This window comes from Castor canadensis, chromosome 2 (genome assembly GCF_047511655.1).
Source record: "Castor canadensis chromosome 2, mCasCan1.hap1v2, whole genome shotgun sequence".
Lineage (NCBI taxonomy): Eukaryota > Metazoa > Chordata > Mammalia > Rodentia > Castoridae > Castor > Castor canadensis.
In genome coordinates this window covers 182,629,873-182,647,608 of record NC_133387.1, presented here as the reverse complement: position 1 = coordinate 182,647,608, position 17,736 = coordinate 182,629,873, and the positions used below count along the sequence as shown (strand labels likewise).

The following is a 17,736-nucleotide window of genomic DNA, read 5'->3' as shown; positions in this document are numbered from 1 at the left end:
CCCATTTAGGCATGTCTGGAAATGGGTCCTCTCGCCCTGAGTCCCAGCTGCTGGAACTCAGGCCATGTACTTTAACACAATCACCGTCTCTGCACCAAGGCTGTGCAAGTGCTGGAGGGCACAGTTGAACAAGATAGTTCTCCATGGTATGGCTTTTAGAGCACCTGGTGCTCCATCCTGAGCTCAGACAACAGAGGACATGCCCACAGCATGACTCACAGGATTTCTGTCTACAAGAGACCAGTCAAATTATATGTTATTAATAAAACCACATGCTGTCATACCCATGGGGGAGGGGACTGGGTTGATCTGAGCTATGATCAGTAACTGCAGCCAGGTGACTGCTTTGCATGGTAGATAAGTGCAGTGAAACCAGAGTCCCTCAGGCCCAAAATGTCACTCCTGAGCCTCCCAAGTGTTGTGATTACAGGTGTGCCACCATGCCTGGCTTTGACTTATTTTTAACATCCAGTTTAATGTCACCTCTTCCAGGAGCAGGTAGTAGCCTCCTCTTCCAGTCTTTCCTAAACCTTTGCCTCTGCCTCTTAAGTACATCAGTTGTAAACGTGGTGGTGGGTTCCTGCATGCCTTGCTGTGGTTGGCAGCCCAGGGCCGGGTACAGGGTACCCGGGCACAGGGATAGGGTTCTCAGTATTAGCTCAATATCACACATTCATTGAAAGGACAGTCCTCTAAGTGAAATATCCACATTGTCTTCTGTTTGGAAGGAGGGTAGACCACAAAGCCCTCTTCCTGCCCTGCCCTGGGGAGCATCTCTGAGTTCCTCTGCAACACCTCTGTTCCTGACACATTGCTTGCCTATGTTTGCATGTGGAGGTGTGCCCTGTCTGGCACTAATGGGTGGCTCCGCCATTTGAGCTAGGAGAGCACTGAGTGTTCCTTGCCTGGCAGCTCAGGGATAAGGGTGAGATCTTTGAGGACCCGGAAGTGCTAGAGCTAAAAACCCTGACTGGATGTCAGACAGGAAGAGCAGGATGGGGTGGGAACTGTCTATCAGGTCCCCTTCTTCATCCTTCCTGACTAAAGTGACCAAAGGACATAGAGATCTGGAGTCTGAAGAGGGCTGGATACAGAAGGAAGGACCCTCCGGGCACCGGTGGCTCACTCCTGTAATCCTAGGTACTCAGGAGGCAGAGATCAGGAGGATCATAGTTTGAAGCCAGCCCAGGCAAATAGTTCCCTGCCCACAAGATCCTATCTTGAAAAACCCTTCACAAAATTAGGGCTGGTAGAGTGGCTCAATGTAAAGGCCCAGAGTTCAAGCTCCAGTACTGCAAAGAAGAAAGAAAAAAGAAACAAAAGAAGAAAAGAAGAGGAAGAAGAAGAAGGAAGGAGGAAGGAGGGAAGAGGGAGGAGGAGGAGGAGGAGGAGAAGGAGAAGAAGAAGAGGAAGAAAGAAACCCAAGAAGGGCTCAATTTTGTGCATGGAGGAAGGCTGAGGAGGTGGCCAGGGAGAGAGGTACAGGTGCCCTGGGGCCCAAGTTTGCTCGTCCACTTCTTTTTTTTTAAATTAATTTATTTTTCTTTCTTTTTTTTTTTTTTTGCCAGACTGGGGTTTAAACTTGGGGCCTAGATCTTGCCAGATAGGTCCTCTCCCACTTGAGCCCTATCCCAGCCCCAATATTTATTTATTTATATTTTATTATGTTTATTTTTGTGGTACTGGGGATGGAACCCAGGTAAATTCTCTACCACATCATCACCCTGCAGCCAGGTTTAAACGTCTTGCTGCCCCGCACCTTTGCACAGGCTGTGCTCTCAGCCTTCTTTCCTGGAATCTCTCAATCTCACTCGGTCTTACTCGCTCTTTCTGGCTCGCTCGCTCGCTCCACACCCCCCTCCCCAATATTCTAATCCTTCAAGTTCGGTCCCCCAAAGCAGAGTTGGTGCCAGCCCACCCAAGTCTTGCACACATTCCCAGAGCCCAAAGGGAGCCCCGGCAGTGACTGCGTCCCGCACAGGACTTTCCTTTCCTCCCCCCAACCGCACCAGGGCTCCCACGCCCCGCAAGCGCTCCCCACCCGGCTGTGTCCCCAAGCACCCATCGTGGCTGCGAACCCTGCTTTTCCTCCCCCACTGGGTGGCCGAGCCCGCGGCCACCGTGGCCCCTAGGGCGTGTGGCCCTCCGCACCCTAGGGGTCCGCGCTCCTGGCCTCCGGTTCAGGGAACCACATGGGCCTTGGAGAGCCTGGAGAGGCTGATGGGGTGACCGTCACCTACGTCCCCAGGATTCCCGCGGGGGGCGGGTCCTGCCGCCCGCTGGCTCACGACGGGGTTGGGGAGGGGCGCGAGTCCCTCACCCCCACCGTCCCCCCATCCTCGGAGCCACAGCCACCGCTGTGGGCGACCTCGGCTAATTCGCTCGTCCACTTCTTAACTGGTTCAACCCGCGGGAGTCATTTCATCCGTCTTAGCCTCGGTGTCTTCACCTGTAAAATGGGCATATCAACGAGCCCAGCCAGGGAAGTGATTAGCAAGGTCATTCGGTGGGGTGGCGCTTGGGAACCTGCAGGGGGCAGTGCCGGTGACAGGGCACCACCAAGGACACGGGGTGGGGCAGGCGTCCCTACCCGGCGCCTGCTCTCGCTTGACCCCCTGTGCCAGGACCCGGCGACCCGCGCACCTCAGCTCGGCTCCGGTGCCCGTGCCAGGGCCACGTGCCAGGTCGGCCGGGCTGGGCGCAGGCGGGCGGAGGCGGGCAGGAAGCGCCGCGCAGAGCGAGCCGGGGACGCTGGGAGCCCGCGGGAGACGCCGGCTTCCGTTCCGCCGCCCCGCCGGGCCTGGGCAGCCAGGGTAAAGGCCTCGCTGGCTCGATCGCCCTCGGGCCCCGGCTGCGCTGGGCCTGGGCGAGGGTGGGGTTGGGGGCTGGGCAAGTGCGGCTGGGAGTTCGCGTCCGGAACGAGGAGAGAGCTGGCGCGCCGGATGGGAGCACGCCTCCCCTCCACTCTGGTCCCCGAAGCCATCTGGAAGTAGGAGAGCTGTGTGGTGGGATCCAGTCCGGTGGGGGAGCCTTGGACCCGTGGGAACACCGTCCCTGAACTTTTCCTGCTGTGTTCCCTTCCTTTGCTTACTGCTGTCCTGCTCTGGCTGGCTCTGCTAAGCCGATTGGGTCACGCAGCCACTTCACCCCAAATGTGCCCTTCTCTTAATTCCTGTTCTCAGCGAAGGAGGCCAGGCCCAAACGTGAGCTCACAACAGGGTAAAGGGCTCAGGAAAGACTTCCCAGGAGCAAGGACTTTGCCCAGGATCCTTAGCTCAATTTTTAAATTTTCTTTTATTTTTTTACAGTACTAGGGCTTGAACTCAAGGGATTCACGCTTGGTAGGCAGTCACTCTACCACTTGAGCCACGCCACCAACTGAGTAGGATCTTAAAGATTGGGTGCAGCCTCATTTCTCTAATCCCACCCACTCAGGAGAGGAAGATGGTGAGAATCACAGTTACAGGTCATCCCAGGTGAAAATTTAATGAGACCCATCCCAACAAAAAGCTAAATAGGAGGGGATCCTGTTCCAGGCCTGCCAGGTCAAAAGCTTTGAGACGCTACCTGAAAAATAACTAAAGCAGAAAGGGTTGCGGGTGTGGCTATAGTGGTATGGAGCCTGCCTAGTGAGGCACTGAGTTTAAACCCCAGTAAATAAAAAAAAAAAACAAAAAAACAAAACAGGTAGGATTCTGATAGAGAAGAAAGAGAATTAATTCCAAGCTGAGGAAAGTGTGTGAACAAAGTTAGAAAAGTGAGAGCAAGAATCTGGGAGCCCAGAGAAAGACGTGCACTGGAGCAAACACAGAAAGATAACTGTGTGGGCCAGGCATTTATAGCTGTAAGTACCTAGGCCTTTAGGGAGGTAATTAGTGCCTGCAGTGAGGGAGATGAGGGATTGGAATGAGACTGAGGCAGAGAGGCCATGAGGAGATTGGCGGGGGTGGGGGGTCATGTAAGTCCTGGGAGGGTCTGAGTTAGCACAGGATAATGCAATAGGGGGCTGGTAGGCAAAGCCGTGGGAGAGGGGGAGGTTGGTGAGACTGACCCCTGCCTAAAGGGCCAAGGGGGGAAGGACTTGAACAAAAGGCTAGGTTACCAGTGTAGATCCAGTGTTCGGGAAGCTCTGAAGCAAAGTCACTCACTACTAAAAGGGGAAGGGGGTGTGATGAGAGCAGCTTGGCATGGGTGAAGTTTGAAGCAGTGGCAGCATATCCTTATGGAGATGTCAAGTAGGGAGTTCATTCACTCATTCATTTATTATTTATGCCAGTCTCAAAGGCAGCTTACATAAAAGTCACAGAGAAGATAAAGTGATAAAACCATTAAAACTCAGCTAAGAGGACCTGATGGCTGGAGAACAAAGGCAGCAGGGAGAGGATAATTATTACTGGAAAATCTAGGCTCAGAAAAGCCACTGGGAATGAACACAGGACTCCTATCTGAGCTTGCTGACAGCCAAGCCAAAAGAAAAAAAAAAAAAAAACAAACTACCTAAAAGCAGATTATTGGGCTGGAACTCAGGACAAAGGCTTTTGTGAAGTCTTGCAAGAGGTGGTAGAAAATAATATGGGATCATTTAGGTTGGGATTATCCTTGTTGGAGGAGAGCTGGGAGCCAGGCCAGAGCTTCAACAAATCTGAGGAAGGGCTGAACTTTACCTGCTCTCCTGGGAGGAGGCCTCTCCTTTACATCATTCTTCTTCTTTTTTTGGTAGTGGGAATCCAATCCAGCACCTCATGCATGCTAGGCAAACACTCGACCCGGAGCTACATCACCAGTCCCATACCATTCTTCTTGTAGGACAGGAGAGAAGTGGTGCTAAGTCCCCAGGCTCTGACCTTCTTCAGGATGAAGTGGGGCCACCATTTGCCCAGGGCCTCTTGGAGCTCTGCTCTGGGAAGAACACTGCAGATACCAGGTGAGCAGAAAGCTGCAGTTTCTGTTTCTACCTCTCCCTTTGTCCTCAGGGTCCAGAAGGTGCCTCCAAGAAAGTAGGGATTCAGACCCCAGGTACACTAGTCTCAGTTCTTTGGCTCTTTAGCTGTTGACCTTGGACTAGTCACCATGTCCCTCAGCCTCCTTCATCCCACCCTAAAATTAAGGAGCTGAACTAGATGATGTTCCAGGGCCCCTTCTAGTTACATAAGTTTGAATTCATTTTTCTTTTTTTATCATAAATTTTTTATTAGGCTATATTCATTATGGGAAGGGGGAATTCACAGTGACAGGTCCAATCAGTCTTGCACATTATTTACATTGGCCCCATCGTCTCTTCCCCTTAACCCCTTCCCCAGATTTCATTTTTCATTCAACTGGTATTGGGCTGGCAGAGTGGCTCAAGCAGTAGAGTGCCTGCCTAGCAAGTATGAGGCCCCCTGAGTTCAAATCCAAGTGCTGCCAAAATAAATAAAAAATAATCATTCAACCTGTATTTACTGAGTACTAACCATTTGCCAGGCCCTGAGTTAAGGTCTAGGTGTACAATAGTGAACAAACCCAGATATGATCCCTGTTCTCATGGAGGAGTAGAATGAATGTTAATCAAATGAACATGTAATGAGATATGATTACATAATAACTGCTACAAGGGATGTTTGCTGCTGTGACAGCAAATAAGGGGGATTTGATGTATACATGTGTGGTTTGTGTGTTGGAAAATGTAGATAGATGTGTAGATACTGTTTCTTCCTTCTCTCTGTAGCTAAGCGGATCCCCTTCCTGGTCCACTGGAGTTGGTTCCTTAAAGGGCAGAATCCCCTTGGGCCCTCTAGGTAAGGCCTTAGTGTCATGCCTTAGAATACATGTGGGCCCAGGCCAGGAGACTGGGAAGAGTCAGAACATGGTACTTCTGGGGACAGGGAGGGTACCAGGGCAGCTCCCAGGTTCTGGACAAAGTTGGCGTGTTGGTACCAGTCATAGTGACAAGGGAGCAGGACCTGTGGGAAATGAGTGGATCTGGAAGTGGCTAGTCTGAGTTCCAGACAGGCAGATAGCAGTTGGGGCTGAAGGGCCAGGGCCAAGCCTCAGTCCCTGGGAAGGACATGAGAGTTAGACAAAGGTTTGAGTTGGATATCCTATGTCAGGCCTGGATTGCAAGAAGCAGAAGAGCAGAGCTGCCTGGACTCAGCCAGTGCAGGGGCTGAGCCCAGGATTCAAGCCCCAGCTCATCCCCCTGTGCTTGCTCCCAGGGCCCTAATACGCCAACATGGAAGCTCAATGGACTGTGCTCCCCCACCAGGAAAGCATGGACAGCTGTTCGGGAGCATCTCTGCAGCTGGTAAAGGACTGGCTGGGATGTTGTTGGGGAAGGGAGGGATGTACAGGGGAGAATGGTGTGGAAGGAGAGGCAAGATGACGGAAGCATGGAGGATAGAATGCTGTAATCCATCAGTGGTCCCTCTAGCCTTCCCTCATTCCCATCCATCTGTGTATCCTTTCCTGCAATATTCATGCAGGTCACATTTAATATATACAAAGCACTTAGAGAGACATACTTTCTCTACTTCCAGCCAATCTTGGGGGCCAGCAGCTAGATTAAGACTATCCACAGGTAGCCATGAGGCTAGTCTGTCTAGACTCAGCATTGGAAGCACTTTCTGCCACAGTGCTTCTAATTTTTCTGAACAATCTGTATTTTCTGGGCCTCCATGCAACTCTGGATGCTGTGTCTTGACTTCCTAGCCTGACTTACCACCACCCTGGTTGGTCCTAAGCCCCAGCATCTCCATCTCTTTGCTTGACCCACGTCCCTTGCTTTCTCATCTAGAAGCTATCCAGCAGCACCGCCGGAACCTAGCTGAGTGGTTCACTCGGCTGCCCAGAGAGGAGCGCCAGTTTGGCCCAACATTTGCTCTAGACACGGTCCACGTTGACCCCGTGATTCGCGAGAGCACCCTTGATGAGCTGCTTCGCCCATCTGCAGAGCTGGCCCTGGAGCATGAACGGCCCCGGGCCAGGCTTCCCCCACTGGCTCTGTCTCAGCTCTTTGACCCAGATGCCTGTGGGCGCCGGGTGCAGACTGTGGTGCTATATGGGACAGTTGGCACAGGCAAGAGCACGTTGGTGCGCAAGATGGTCCTGGACTGGTGTTATGGACGGCTGCCTGCCTTTGAGCTGCTCATCCCCTTCTCCTGCGAGGACTTGTCATCCCTGGGCCCTGCCCCAGCCTCCTTGTCCCAACTTGTGGTCCAGCGCTACACACCCCTGAAGGAGGTTCTGCCCTTGATGGCCATTACCGGGTCCCGCCTGCTCTTTGTGCTCCATGGCTTGGAGCGTCTCAACCTTGACTTCCGGCTGTCAGGTACAGGGCTTTGTAGTGACCCTAATGAGCCGGGGGCACCAGCTGCCATCATTGTCAACCTGCTGCGCAAATACATGCTGCCTGAGGTAGGTGACCCTTTATCACACTCTGCTAACCTCTGCCCCTTGGCTTGTCCCAGAAGGAGTTTTGTGTCCTGAACCCACATGCTTGTTGGGTAGCATAGGCCCTGGGTTAGTTGAAATTGTGGCCTCTCTTCTTCCCAGTTGTATGACCTTGAGCAAGTCAGTAACTTCCCCAAGCTTCTGTGTCCTATCCTTGCGTTGCACTGATTAAATGAGATAATGCCTATAAAGTGCTTAGCTCAATGCTGTGGACCATAATTGAGGCTCATTAATTGTGAGTTACAATTATTGTAGTCATCATCCTTTTTTTCATCCTTGGACACTCCATCTTCAGGGGCTTGAGGCAATAGGGCACTAAGGTCTTTCTTAACCTTCTACCTTCCCAGGCCAGCATTCTGGTGACCACCCGGCCCTCTGCCATCAGCCGCATCCCCAGCAAGTATGTGGGTCGCTATGGTGAGATCTGTGGCTTCTCTGATACCAACCTGCAGAAGCTCTACTTCCAGATCCGTCTCAACCAGCCCGACTGTGGGTACAGCGCAGGGGGTGCCGGTGTCTCAGCCACACCAGCTCATCAGGACAACCTGGTGCAGATGCTCTCCCGAAACCTAGAGGGACACCACCAGATTGCTGCCGCCTGCTTCCTGCCCTCCTATTGCTGGCTGGTCTGTGCCACTTTGCACTTCCTGCTTGCCCCCACGCCTGCTGGCCAGACCCTCACAAGCATCTATACCAGCTTCCTGCGCCTCAACTTCAGTGGGGAAACCCTGGACAGCACCGACCCCTCCAATTTATCCCTGATGGCATATGCAGCCCGAACCATGGGCAAGTTGGCCTATGATGGGGTGTCCTCCCGCAAGACCTACTTCTCTGAAGAGGATGTCCGTGGCTGCCTAGAGGCTGGCATTAAGACAGAGGAGGAGTTTCAGCTGCTGCACATCTTCCGCCGGGATGCCCTGAGGTTTTTCCTGGCTCCATGTGTGGAGCCAGGACACCTGGGTACCTTTGTGTTTACTGTGCCTGCCATGCAAGAGTACCTGGCTGCCCTCTACATTGTGCTGGGCTTGCGCAAGACCACCCTGCAGCGGGTGGGGAAGGAAGTGGCTGAGCTCGTAGGCCGCGTAGGAGAGGATGTCACCCTAGTACTGGGCATTGTGGCCAAGCTGTTGCCTCTGCGGATTCTGCCTCTGCTCTTCAACTTGCTCAAGGTGACCACCCCTTACCTTACCCTGCTCCTTCCTCCCCAGGACCCCTTATGCCCCCTGTCCCTCTGCCAGTAGGAAGGTGCCGCCTTTTACATAGGACTTTTCTTCTGGGCTCTGTTTCCAGCTCTCGCAGTTTGGCTTTCCGTGGGATTGGGGCCTAAGGAATGGGGAGACATACTAGGAAACTGGGGGGGAATTTGAAGGCACAGAAAGTTTAATAATGATCCCACATGGATTCCTAACAATGGTTTCCTTTTTGCATCTCTCCTCCTAATCTTTGTTGCTGGGAGGCAGGGGCCACTCAGTCCATCATCCATCCGCAGCTTTACAGGCCCAGAAATTCAACTGTATCTGTTCCCCCAGAGGTGATTAGGCTCTGGGAGCAATGACTCATTCTAACTCAATCACCAGAGACAGGTTTATAAAGCAGATGCTGTTTTATTCATTTACGTTGGGAGGATGAATGGCATCGGTAATTGGCTTAGTACAGTCCATCCTGGCACAGGTCTGCTCCAGAAACCACGACAGGCCTGAGGGCTACACTGTTAGCAGGGCGGATGTGTGAAGTTTTTGAGGGACGGAGGGAGGCACTCTCTGTTGATGTCTGCCAGGCTCTTCATCATGGTTCTTCCTTCTGTTTTCCACATCAACCCTGGAGAGGAACTACTGTTACGATGCCTTTTCTAAGTGAGGAAGCTGAGGCAAAATAACTTGCCCAAGGTCGCTTCCATAGTAAGTAGAATAGGTGGGATATAAACCCAGGGTTTTGTGATTCTGAGGCCTGCACTCTTCTTGCCAGCTGTCCTGTTGCGTGAGGGTATTTCTGTCAAGCTGTGGTGCCTTGCTAGGCCACCCTGCTTTTCTCTAGGAGCGTGTCTGCAACCGATCTTGAGAAGGCGGCCCTGGTTAGTGCTGGCAGAATTTCCATGTTTTACTATTTTTTTTTTTTTTGGTGGCAGTGTTGGGGTTGAATGTAGGGCCTCATGCTGCTAGGCAGGCATGCTATCACTTGAGCCATCTGCCAGCCCTTTTTGCCTTACTTTAAAAAAAAATTTTTTTTTGGCAGTACTGAGGTTTGAACTCAGGGCTTTGCACTTGCTAGGCAGGTGCTTTACACTTAAGCCATGCCCTCAGCCCTCCTCTAGCCCTTTTTATGTTGGTTATTTTTTTTTATTTTTTATTTTTTATTTTTATTCATATGTGCATACAATGTTTGGGTCATTTCTCCCCGCTCCCTACTATGTTGGTTATTTTTGAGATAGGGTCTCTCTTTATGCCTAAGCTGACCTGAACCAAGATCTTCCTATTTGTGCTTCCCGAGTAGCTGGGATGACAGGTGACACTGCTCCCAGCAATTGATTGAAATGGAGTCTCATGAAATTTTCCCCTGTCCTGAGCTTGAACAGTGAGTCTCCTGATCTTCACCTCTGAGTAGCTAGGATTACAGATTTGAGCTACTGTACCTGGCAACTTTTTTTTTAATTGGTGCTACTGCTGGGCTATGGTGGTGCATACCTGTAATCCTAGATACTAGGGAGGCTGAGCTTGGGAGGATTGTGGATCAAGGCCAGCCAGGGCAATTAATTTGCAATACCTATCTCCAAAAAAATCAGAGCAAGATGGACTAGAGAGGTGGCTCAATGGTAGAGCATTTGCTTTGCAAATGTGAAGCCCTGAGTAAAACCCCAGTCCAAACCAAAACTAACTAACTAACTAACTAGATTAGTGCTATTGAAGTTTGCTAGGCAGATACTCTGCTACTCAAACTATACCCCTAGCATTTTTGCTTTAGTTATTTTTGTAATAGGGTCTTGCATTTTTGCCCACACCAGCCTGGACCTCAATCCTCCTATTTTTACCTCCCACATAAATGGGATGACAGGCATGCATCACTGTACTTGGCCTTGAACCTTGATCCTCCTAATCTCCACCTCCTGGGATTATAGGCATGAACCATTGTACTTGGGTTTCCAAGTTTTACTTTTTTTTTTTTTTTTTTAGTAAATAAAGCATGAAGGTTAAAAACAGGGATCCAGTAACAAAAAGATGTGGGCTAAAAGCCCAGGCTATTTGCTAGCCTGGCTAGGCCACTTGCTAGCTCTGTGACCTGGCATAAGCTATTTAACCTCTCTGTGCCTCGGACTCTTTATCTGTTAAGTAGGAATAATTATAGAATTTATATCATTGGCCTACTATGAGGACCAAGTGAATTAGTCCTCAGGGCCTGGGGTACACTGTTATTTGTTTGTTAAACCTAAAAACTGGCTCATGCAGCCTACCTCTTCTCACAGCATCACCTCAGACAGGGGTCACAGCTACTGCTGAGGCTGCCCATACTTTGGAGATGTGCTTGCTGCATCTGGATTGCAGCAAGGGACCATGGCTTCCTATGGGTTTGAGAACTGCGCCATTATCATGACATGAAAGCCCACCATGCCCCAGGCCTTCTCAGAGGGAGGATTTGTCTAGAAGAAGATGATCCTATCTGTTTCTTCATGATCCTATATTTTTATGTTTGTTTTTGAGACAGGGTCTCACTATATAACTTGGGATGGACTGGAATTCTCTTATGTAATCCAAGCTGGCCTCCAATTTTCTTGCTAGGCAGGAACTCTACCACTTGAGCCACTCTATCAACCCTTATGTTGGATATTTTAGACATAGGGTCTCTCAAGCTATTTGCTTGGGCTGGCTTCGAACTGCTATCCTCCTGATCTCTGCCTCCCAAGTACCTAGGATTACAGGCACGAGCCACGGCACCTGGCTGCCCTCAAATTTCAATCATCCTAGCTCAGCCTCCCAAATGCCGGGATTACAGGTGTGTGCTACCATGCTGAGCTTTCGTGGGGTGTGTGTGTGTGTGTGTGTTGCTGGGGATTGAACCCAGGCCCTCATACTTGCTAGGCAAGTGCTATACCACTGACCTACATCTTCATCTCTCTTCACAATCCTATTGAGTTAGCTTAACAGGGTGACACTTTCTGGTTTTGCCCCCAGATTAAGTGTTAAAGGAGGAGTACTATCACCTTCAGTACAAAAAAAAAGTGAAAAACCCCAGGCATTAGAGGAGGTGTTGCAAAATTTTCTCATGGCTTATCGCAGGGTGGGAGGTGGGAGATGATATTGCTAGCCTCCCCAGACGTTCATGTCTTTGTTGAATGTTTGAGTGCCTGCTGTATGCCAGGCAATGTGTTGGATTCTAAGAAAAAAACCAGTTAATCAAACGGAAAGCTTCTGTCCTTTCTGATCTTACACTCTGAACATAAAAATAGTCAACATAACTATATAATGAAAAAATGATGATAAATGCCTATAAAGTCCCAGGTACTGTGAAAGTGTGATGTGGGAATCTGGTTGGGGAGGGGGGCAGTCAGGAAAGCTTCTCCATGGAAGGGGATTTAAACTGATCCCTGTAGGATTAGCCATGAATTGGGGGGAACATTCCAGAAGGGGGCAGCATTCTGGAGGCTCTGAAGGAGGGGAAACCTTGGCACTGTTAGGAAGATGAGAAAAGCTGAAAGGACAGGAGCACAGTGAGTGGGGTGAACGCTTATGATGGGGGCACTGTGGATGGTAGGGCCACATTACACAGGGCCTCTAAGTAGTAGGAGTGACGTCAGTCAGAGTTGCTGCAGTGACCAGGATGTAGAAGATAATGATATGTTTGTAACACCCACCCCAGTCTCAAACTAAGTGTATAATATGGTCAGCCCTCTGTGTCCACTATGCATGCAGGCAATTTGCATATCTAAAACCACAATCCCACCAAAAAAAAAAAAAAGTTCTAAAAAGAAAATATGGGACTGGGGGGTATAGTTCAATGATAGAGCATATAGGTGGTACTAGAGTTTGAACTCAGGGCCTCACACTTGCTAGGCAGGTGCTCTACCACTTGAGTCACTCCATCAACCCTGTTTTTTGTTGGGTGTTTTTGAGATCGAGTCTCTTGAACTGTTTGCCAGGGCTGGTTTCAAACTGTTATCCTCTTGATCTCTGCTCCTGAGTAGCTAGGATGACAGGTGTGAGCCACCAGCACCTGGTAAAGCATGCATTTAGCATGCATGAGGCCTTGGGTTCAATCCCCAGCACCACTAAAAAGACTTTTTTTTTTTGTTTTGAAAAAAAGTTACGTGAGGTGCTGGGGGTGGTGGAGGTGTGGGGGGAGCATGGGAGAGCCATGGAAGTTGTTGATGCAGGGGAACAATGGGAGCAGACAAATCGTGCTGTGAGTTCAAGAGGAGCTCACAAGGCTGGAGCAGGCAGGCAGCTGCACCTGAAGCTGAGCTGTGAAGTCTGAACAGGTCTATGAGAGGCCACAACAACCCTCCGTGCTTCTTTCCCAGGTGGTCCCACAAGTGTTTGGGCGCATGGTGGGTAAGAGCCGGAAAGCAGTCGCCCAGGCTATGGTGCTGGAGATGTTCCGAGAGGAGGACTACTACAATGATGATGTTCTGGACCAAATGGGTGCCAGCATCCTGGGTGTGGAGGGCCCCCGGCGCCACCCAGATGAACCCCCCGACGATGAAGTCTTCGAACTCTTTCCTATGTTCATGGGGGGACTTCTTTCTGCCCACAACCGGGCTGTGCTGGCTCAGCTCGGTTGCCCCATTAAGAACCTGGATGCCTTGGAGAATGCCCAGGCCATTAAGAAGAAGCTGGGCAAGCTGGGCCGGCGGGTGCTGCCCCCCTCAGAGCTGTTTGACCACCTCTTCTTCCACTACGAGTTCCAGAACCAGCGCTTCTCTGCTGAGGTGCTCAGCTCTCTGCGCCAGCTCAACTTGGCCGGCGTGCGCATGACACCCCTCAAGTGCACAGTGGTCGCATCTGTACTGGACAGTGGTAGGCATGCCCTGGATGAGGTGAACTTGGCTTCCTGCCAGCTGGATCCTGCTGGGCTGTGCACACTTAAGCCTGTGTTGCTGCGTGCCCGGAAACTGGGGTGAGGACCTGTCTTGGTGCAAAGGCATGAAGAGAGGAGAGAGTTGGAGGTGAAGAAGGGAAAAGAAGGTGCTGGGGAAACCAAAGAAATGAGGAAGGACCAGGGGCGTGTATTAGTGTACTTTCTGTTGCCATAACAAAATACCTTTACGATATTTTATGAAGAGCAGAGGCTTATGTAGCTCACAGTTTTGGAGGCTGAAGTCCAGAGTGGGCAGCTGCATGGTGCGATTCAGCCTCTGGTGAGGGTCTCCTTCGATGCATTGCAACATGGCAAAAAGCAGAAATGGAAATAGTTGCATTCAGAGGAGGCCAAGAACATGGACTGGGCTTGCTTTATAACAACCCATTCTCATGAGAACTAACTGACATAGTGAGCACAGCATTAATCTCTCCAAGGGCAGAGCTCCAATAACCTAATCACCTTGCACCAGGCCCCATCTCTTTTTTTTTTCTTTATGGTACTGGGGTTTGAACTCAGGGCCTACACCTTAAGCCATGCCACCAGCCCTTTTTTTGTGATGGATTGTAGGATCTCCCAAACTATTTGCCTGGGCTGACTTTGAACCACAATCCTCCTGATCTCTGTCTCCTGAGTAGCTAGAATTACAGGTGTGAGCCACCAGTGCCTGGCAGGCCCCATCTCTTGAAGGTTCTACTCTCCCATATCACCACTCTGGGACCAAGCCTCTAACTCACGTTCTTGGGGAACATGTGCAGACTCATAGCAGGATGGAATGGAGAAGTCTAGTGTGGGTGGAGATGACAGAAGCAGCAGAATATGGAGGACAGGTGTGGATGGCAAGAGGCAGGCTGGTGAGGAACGAACATGACAGGTGGAAGGCCCCATACTGAACTGCTTCCTTGCTCTCTTTCTCCCCTCTGGCTACCTCTGCTCCAGCTTGCAACTCAACAACCTGGGCCCTGAGGCCTGTGGGAACCTCCGAGACCTACTGCTGCATGATCAGTGCCAAATCACCACCCTGCGGTGAGTACCCGGGAGAGGCTTGGGGGAGGCCATGGCTGTTCAGGGGCTAGCTCAGAACCTGCCCAGGGTCTGTCCCTGATACAGGCCTGCCCAGGCTGCAGTAAAGGGGTGGGAGTCTGGGTCCCAGCCTGGTGTTCACCCATGTCCATTAGAAGCAGCAGGGCAAGCCAGGCGCTGGTGGCTCACACCTGTAATCCTAGCTACTCAGGAGGCAGACATCAGGAGGATTGTGGTTCGAAGTCAGCCTGGGCAAATAGTCCAAGAGACCCTATCTCAAAAAACCTCACAGAAAAGGGCTGGTGGAGTGGCTTGAGGTGTAGGCCCTGAGTTCAAGCCCCAGTACTGAGGAAAGAAGGAAGGAAGGAGGGAGGGAGGGAGAGAAGGAGGGAGGGAAGGAAGGAAAAAGAAAAAGAGAGAGAAAGGAAGGAAGGATGGAAGGAAGGAAGGAAGAAAGGAAGGGCGGGGGCAAGGATGCCATCAGAATAGGTGTTAAGAAAGCCTCCCTTGGGCTGGCAGAGTGGCTCAAGTGGTAGAGCGCCTGTCTAGCAAGTAAGAGGCCCTGAGTTCAAACCCCAGTATCACCAAAAAATGAAAGCCTCTCTCTTGGTGAATGTCAACCTGGGGGGTAGGGATACTGCAGTAATACCTGGGCTGGTTGCCTGGTAACCTTCCTAGGCAGGTGCTCCACCACCTGAGCCACTCCTCTAGCCTCATAATCCCCTCCTAGGATTTTTCCTGCAGCCTCACAAGGACAACCCCAATGCAGGACACTCACTAGATGCTTCCAAGATGTTGGCAGGAGCCCATATGCATGGGGAGGAGATCAGGGGGAGGTGAATGAGGATGGAGAAAGACCAGCAGAAGGATGGGGGAGCCAGAAGGGAAGGAGGAGCAAGGCTGGGGAGGGGGTAAAGAAGTAGAAGAAGGAAGAAGGGAAATAGTAACAGGGAGAGGGAAAGAGGGAGTCAGGGAGCAAAGGAGATGGAAAGGAAGGAGAAAAGAAGAGAAGCCAAATTTCCCCTACTCTCCTGCCTCTGAAAGGGCCACACCCCATCTCCCTGTCCATTTTTGGACCTGTATTTCTCTGTCCAGGTTCTCTTCTGCTCAGGCTATGCCCTCTTTGACCCAAGTCCTAATGCCCAACACAGGACATCTGCAATGGGCCCTCTTAACCTGGACTTGCCTGTGGTCTTAGGCTATCCAACAACCCATTGACAGAGGAGGGGGTTGCCCTGCTGGTGGAGGGGCTAGCAGGAAACACCTCGCTGACACACCTGTCCCTGCTACACACGGGCCTTGGGGACAAGGGGCTGGAGCTGCTGGCTGCCCAGCTGGACCGAAACAAGCAGCTGAAGGAGTTGAACGTGGCCTACAATGGTGCTGGGGACACAGCAGCCCTGGCCTTGGCTAAGGCTGCCTGGGAACACCCTTCCCTGGAGCTGCTGCAGTGAGTCTGCCCCGTGCCATCCCCCATTCCCCCAGGCCCTCAGCCTTCCTTCCCTCTCTCCACTGTGTTCTGGGTGTAGGCCTGGTGTTTGTCCTCTTTTCCTAGATTCTTACTGATGGTTGTCAACTGACTACTGAACCAACCACCTCCTCTGTGACTGGCCCTTACCCTGCCCTAATTCCCTACCACCATTTCTCCCAGGGTTCTACTGTCACTGGTCACACTCAGTGCTTCTGTCAATCCCTGCCTCTCCCCCTTGGCCACTTCCCATGTCTGGCTTATTGCATATTTACCCCATGACACTAAGCAGCCAGAGATGAGGCCACCTGACTCTGTCCATCCACCTGGAGGCCCTCCCTCTCAGGGACCTAAGGAGTGCTGTCCTCCCTTCTTCCTGCTAGCCTCTACTTCAATGAGCTGAGCTCAGAGGGCCGCCAGGTACTGCGGGACTTGGCAGGCACTGCTGAAGGTGGTGTGAGGGTTGTGGCGTCGCTGACAGAGGGGGCTGCGGTGTCCGAGTACTGGTCGATGATCCTCAATGAAGTCCAGCGGAACCTCAACAGCTGGGATTGGGCTCGGGTCCGGCGCCACCTCGAGCTGCTGCTGCGGGATCTGGAAGATAGCCGCTGTGCCACCCTTAACCCTTGGCGCAAAGCCCAGCTGCTACGAGTAGAGAGTGAGGTCAAGGCCCTCCTAGAGCATCTGGGAGGCTCTGGAAGCTGAGACAGTGGCAGCTGAAACATCATTGTGGGACCATTGGCCCCAAACCCGTTCTCTTTGTGCCCTCCTAGCTTACACTACTTCTCTCAGAAAGATCCCTTCAGGGCTGGAGGCAAAGAAGTGGGCACGACTGTGTCAGTTATCCCCCTGTGGCAAGTCCAACCAGGACTCCTAAGCCTGGAATTTCCAGGGTCATGCCTGGTGAATTGCCAGGCCTGGTGGTGCACACCTGTAACCTCAGCACTTGGGAGGCTGAGGCAGGAGAATTGTGAGTTCAAGGCCAGCCTGGGCTATATAGTGAGACCCTGTCTCCAAAAAAAAAAAAACAGAAAAAGCAAACCCACAACAACCCAAAACAGATTGTGATTCCTCTCCCTTTATTACTAGGACTAAGGATATAGCACTTGAATGGCCAAATTGTCTTGTAGCACCACCAACCTTGCCTCCCTCTGCTTAGAACCTCCAATTGTGCTACCAAGGGGCACACTTCTCACATTTGCGATGCCAGGGATGTCACCATCCCTGGAGGTCCCTGGAGGGCTTCCCCTTCTGCCTTAAACGCACCCATGGACACTGAGGATGCCCTCACTTGGTGCTTTCCCTTGCCCTCATTTTCCCTGTCTGTACTGGTACTGATGTTCCTAGGAGCAGGTACACCCAACCTGCTGCTATTAAAAAGCTATGTCTCTTCCACCTACTGTGGCCTCATCGTCCTTGCCTGGTGCTTCTGAGAAAGGGTTGTTCTGGTTGAACTATGGAAGTGGTTCCTGGGCACTGGACTCAGAGGCCCATGCTTGTGATATTGGGATGGAATTGGTTCTGCTGGGCCACAGCCTTCCTCCCACCCTTCTCACACTTAAACCCCCTCCAGACTTGGAAATACAGTGATCTGCCTTTCTCTGTGCAGAGGGGCAATTGGTTAGCTCCAAGAACTCTGGAGAAAGTTGAGGGGCAGGAATGGGGACAGGAAGAACACACACACTTCCTAGAGGATAAGACTCATCACTGTTAACCATTACCCATTGTTTCCTCTCAGCGTCTTCAAGGAG

At 51.5% G+C, this 17,736-nt stretch overlaps 1 protein-coding gene across 12 annotated transcripts; it reads left to right on the top strand.

The window, feature by feature from the left end:
- The first annotated feature begins 2,536 nt into the window (after window positions 1–2,536).
- Nlrx1 (NLR family member X1) lies at window positions 2,537–17,385 on the top strand. Of its 12 annotated transcripts, none has more exons than XM_074066546.1 (11): window positions 2,550–2,684; window positions 3,309–3,447; window positions 4,807–4,924; window positions 5,708–5,777; window positions 6,195–6,283; window positions 6,773–7,392; window positions 7,776–8,597; window positions 12,938–13,533; window positions 14,434–14,520; window positions 15,716–15,967; window positions 16,369–17,385. In XM_074066546.1, exons 2-11 carry the CDS (start codon window positions 3,445–3,447, stop codon window positions 16,688–16,690), a joined length of 2,979 nt encoding a protein of 992 aa, XP_073922647.1. In that variant the 5' UTR covers window positions 2,550–2,684; window positions 3,309–3,444; the 3' UTR covers window positions 16,691–17,385. The 12 variants fall into 12 exon arrangements, with proteins under 12 accessions (XP_020034773.1, XP_073922652.1, XP_073922647.1 ...); XM_074066545.1 differs by lacking the exon at window positions 2,550–2,684 and adding an exon at window positions 2,748–2,813; XM_074066544.1 differs by lacking the exon at window positions 2,550–2,684 and adding an exon at window positions 2,823–2,989.
- The last annotated feature ends 351 nt before the right edge of the window (window positions 17,386–17,736 follow it).

What these genes read in the sequence shown, in the direction of transcription:
- Nlrx1 (XM_074066546.1), top strand. An exon ending in AATCCCCTTGGGCCCTCTAG is followed by an intron (nt 5,778 to 6,194) that starts GTAAGGCCTTAG and finishes GCTTGCTCCCAG; the next exon opens with GGCCCTAATACGCCAACATG. An exon ending in GCAAATACATGCTGCCTGAG is followed by an intron (nt 7,393 to 7,775) that starts GTAGGTGACCCT and finishes CTACCTTCCCAG; the next exon opens with GCCAGCATTCTGGTGACCAC.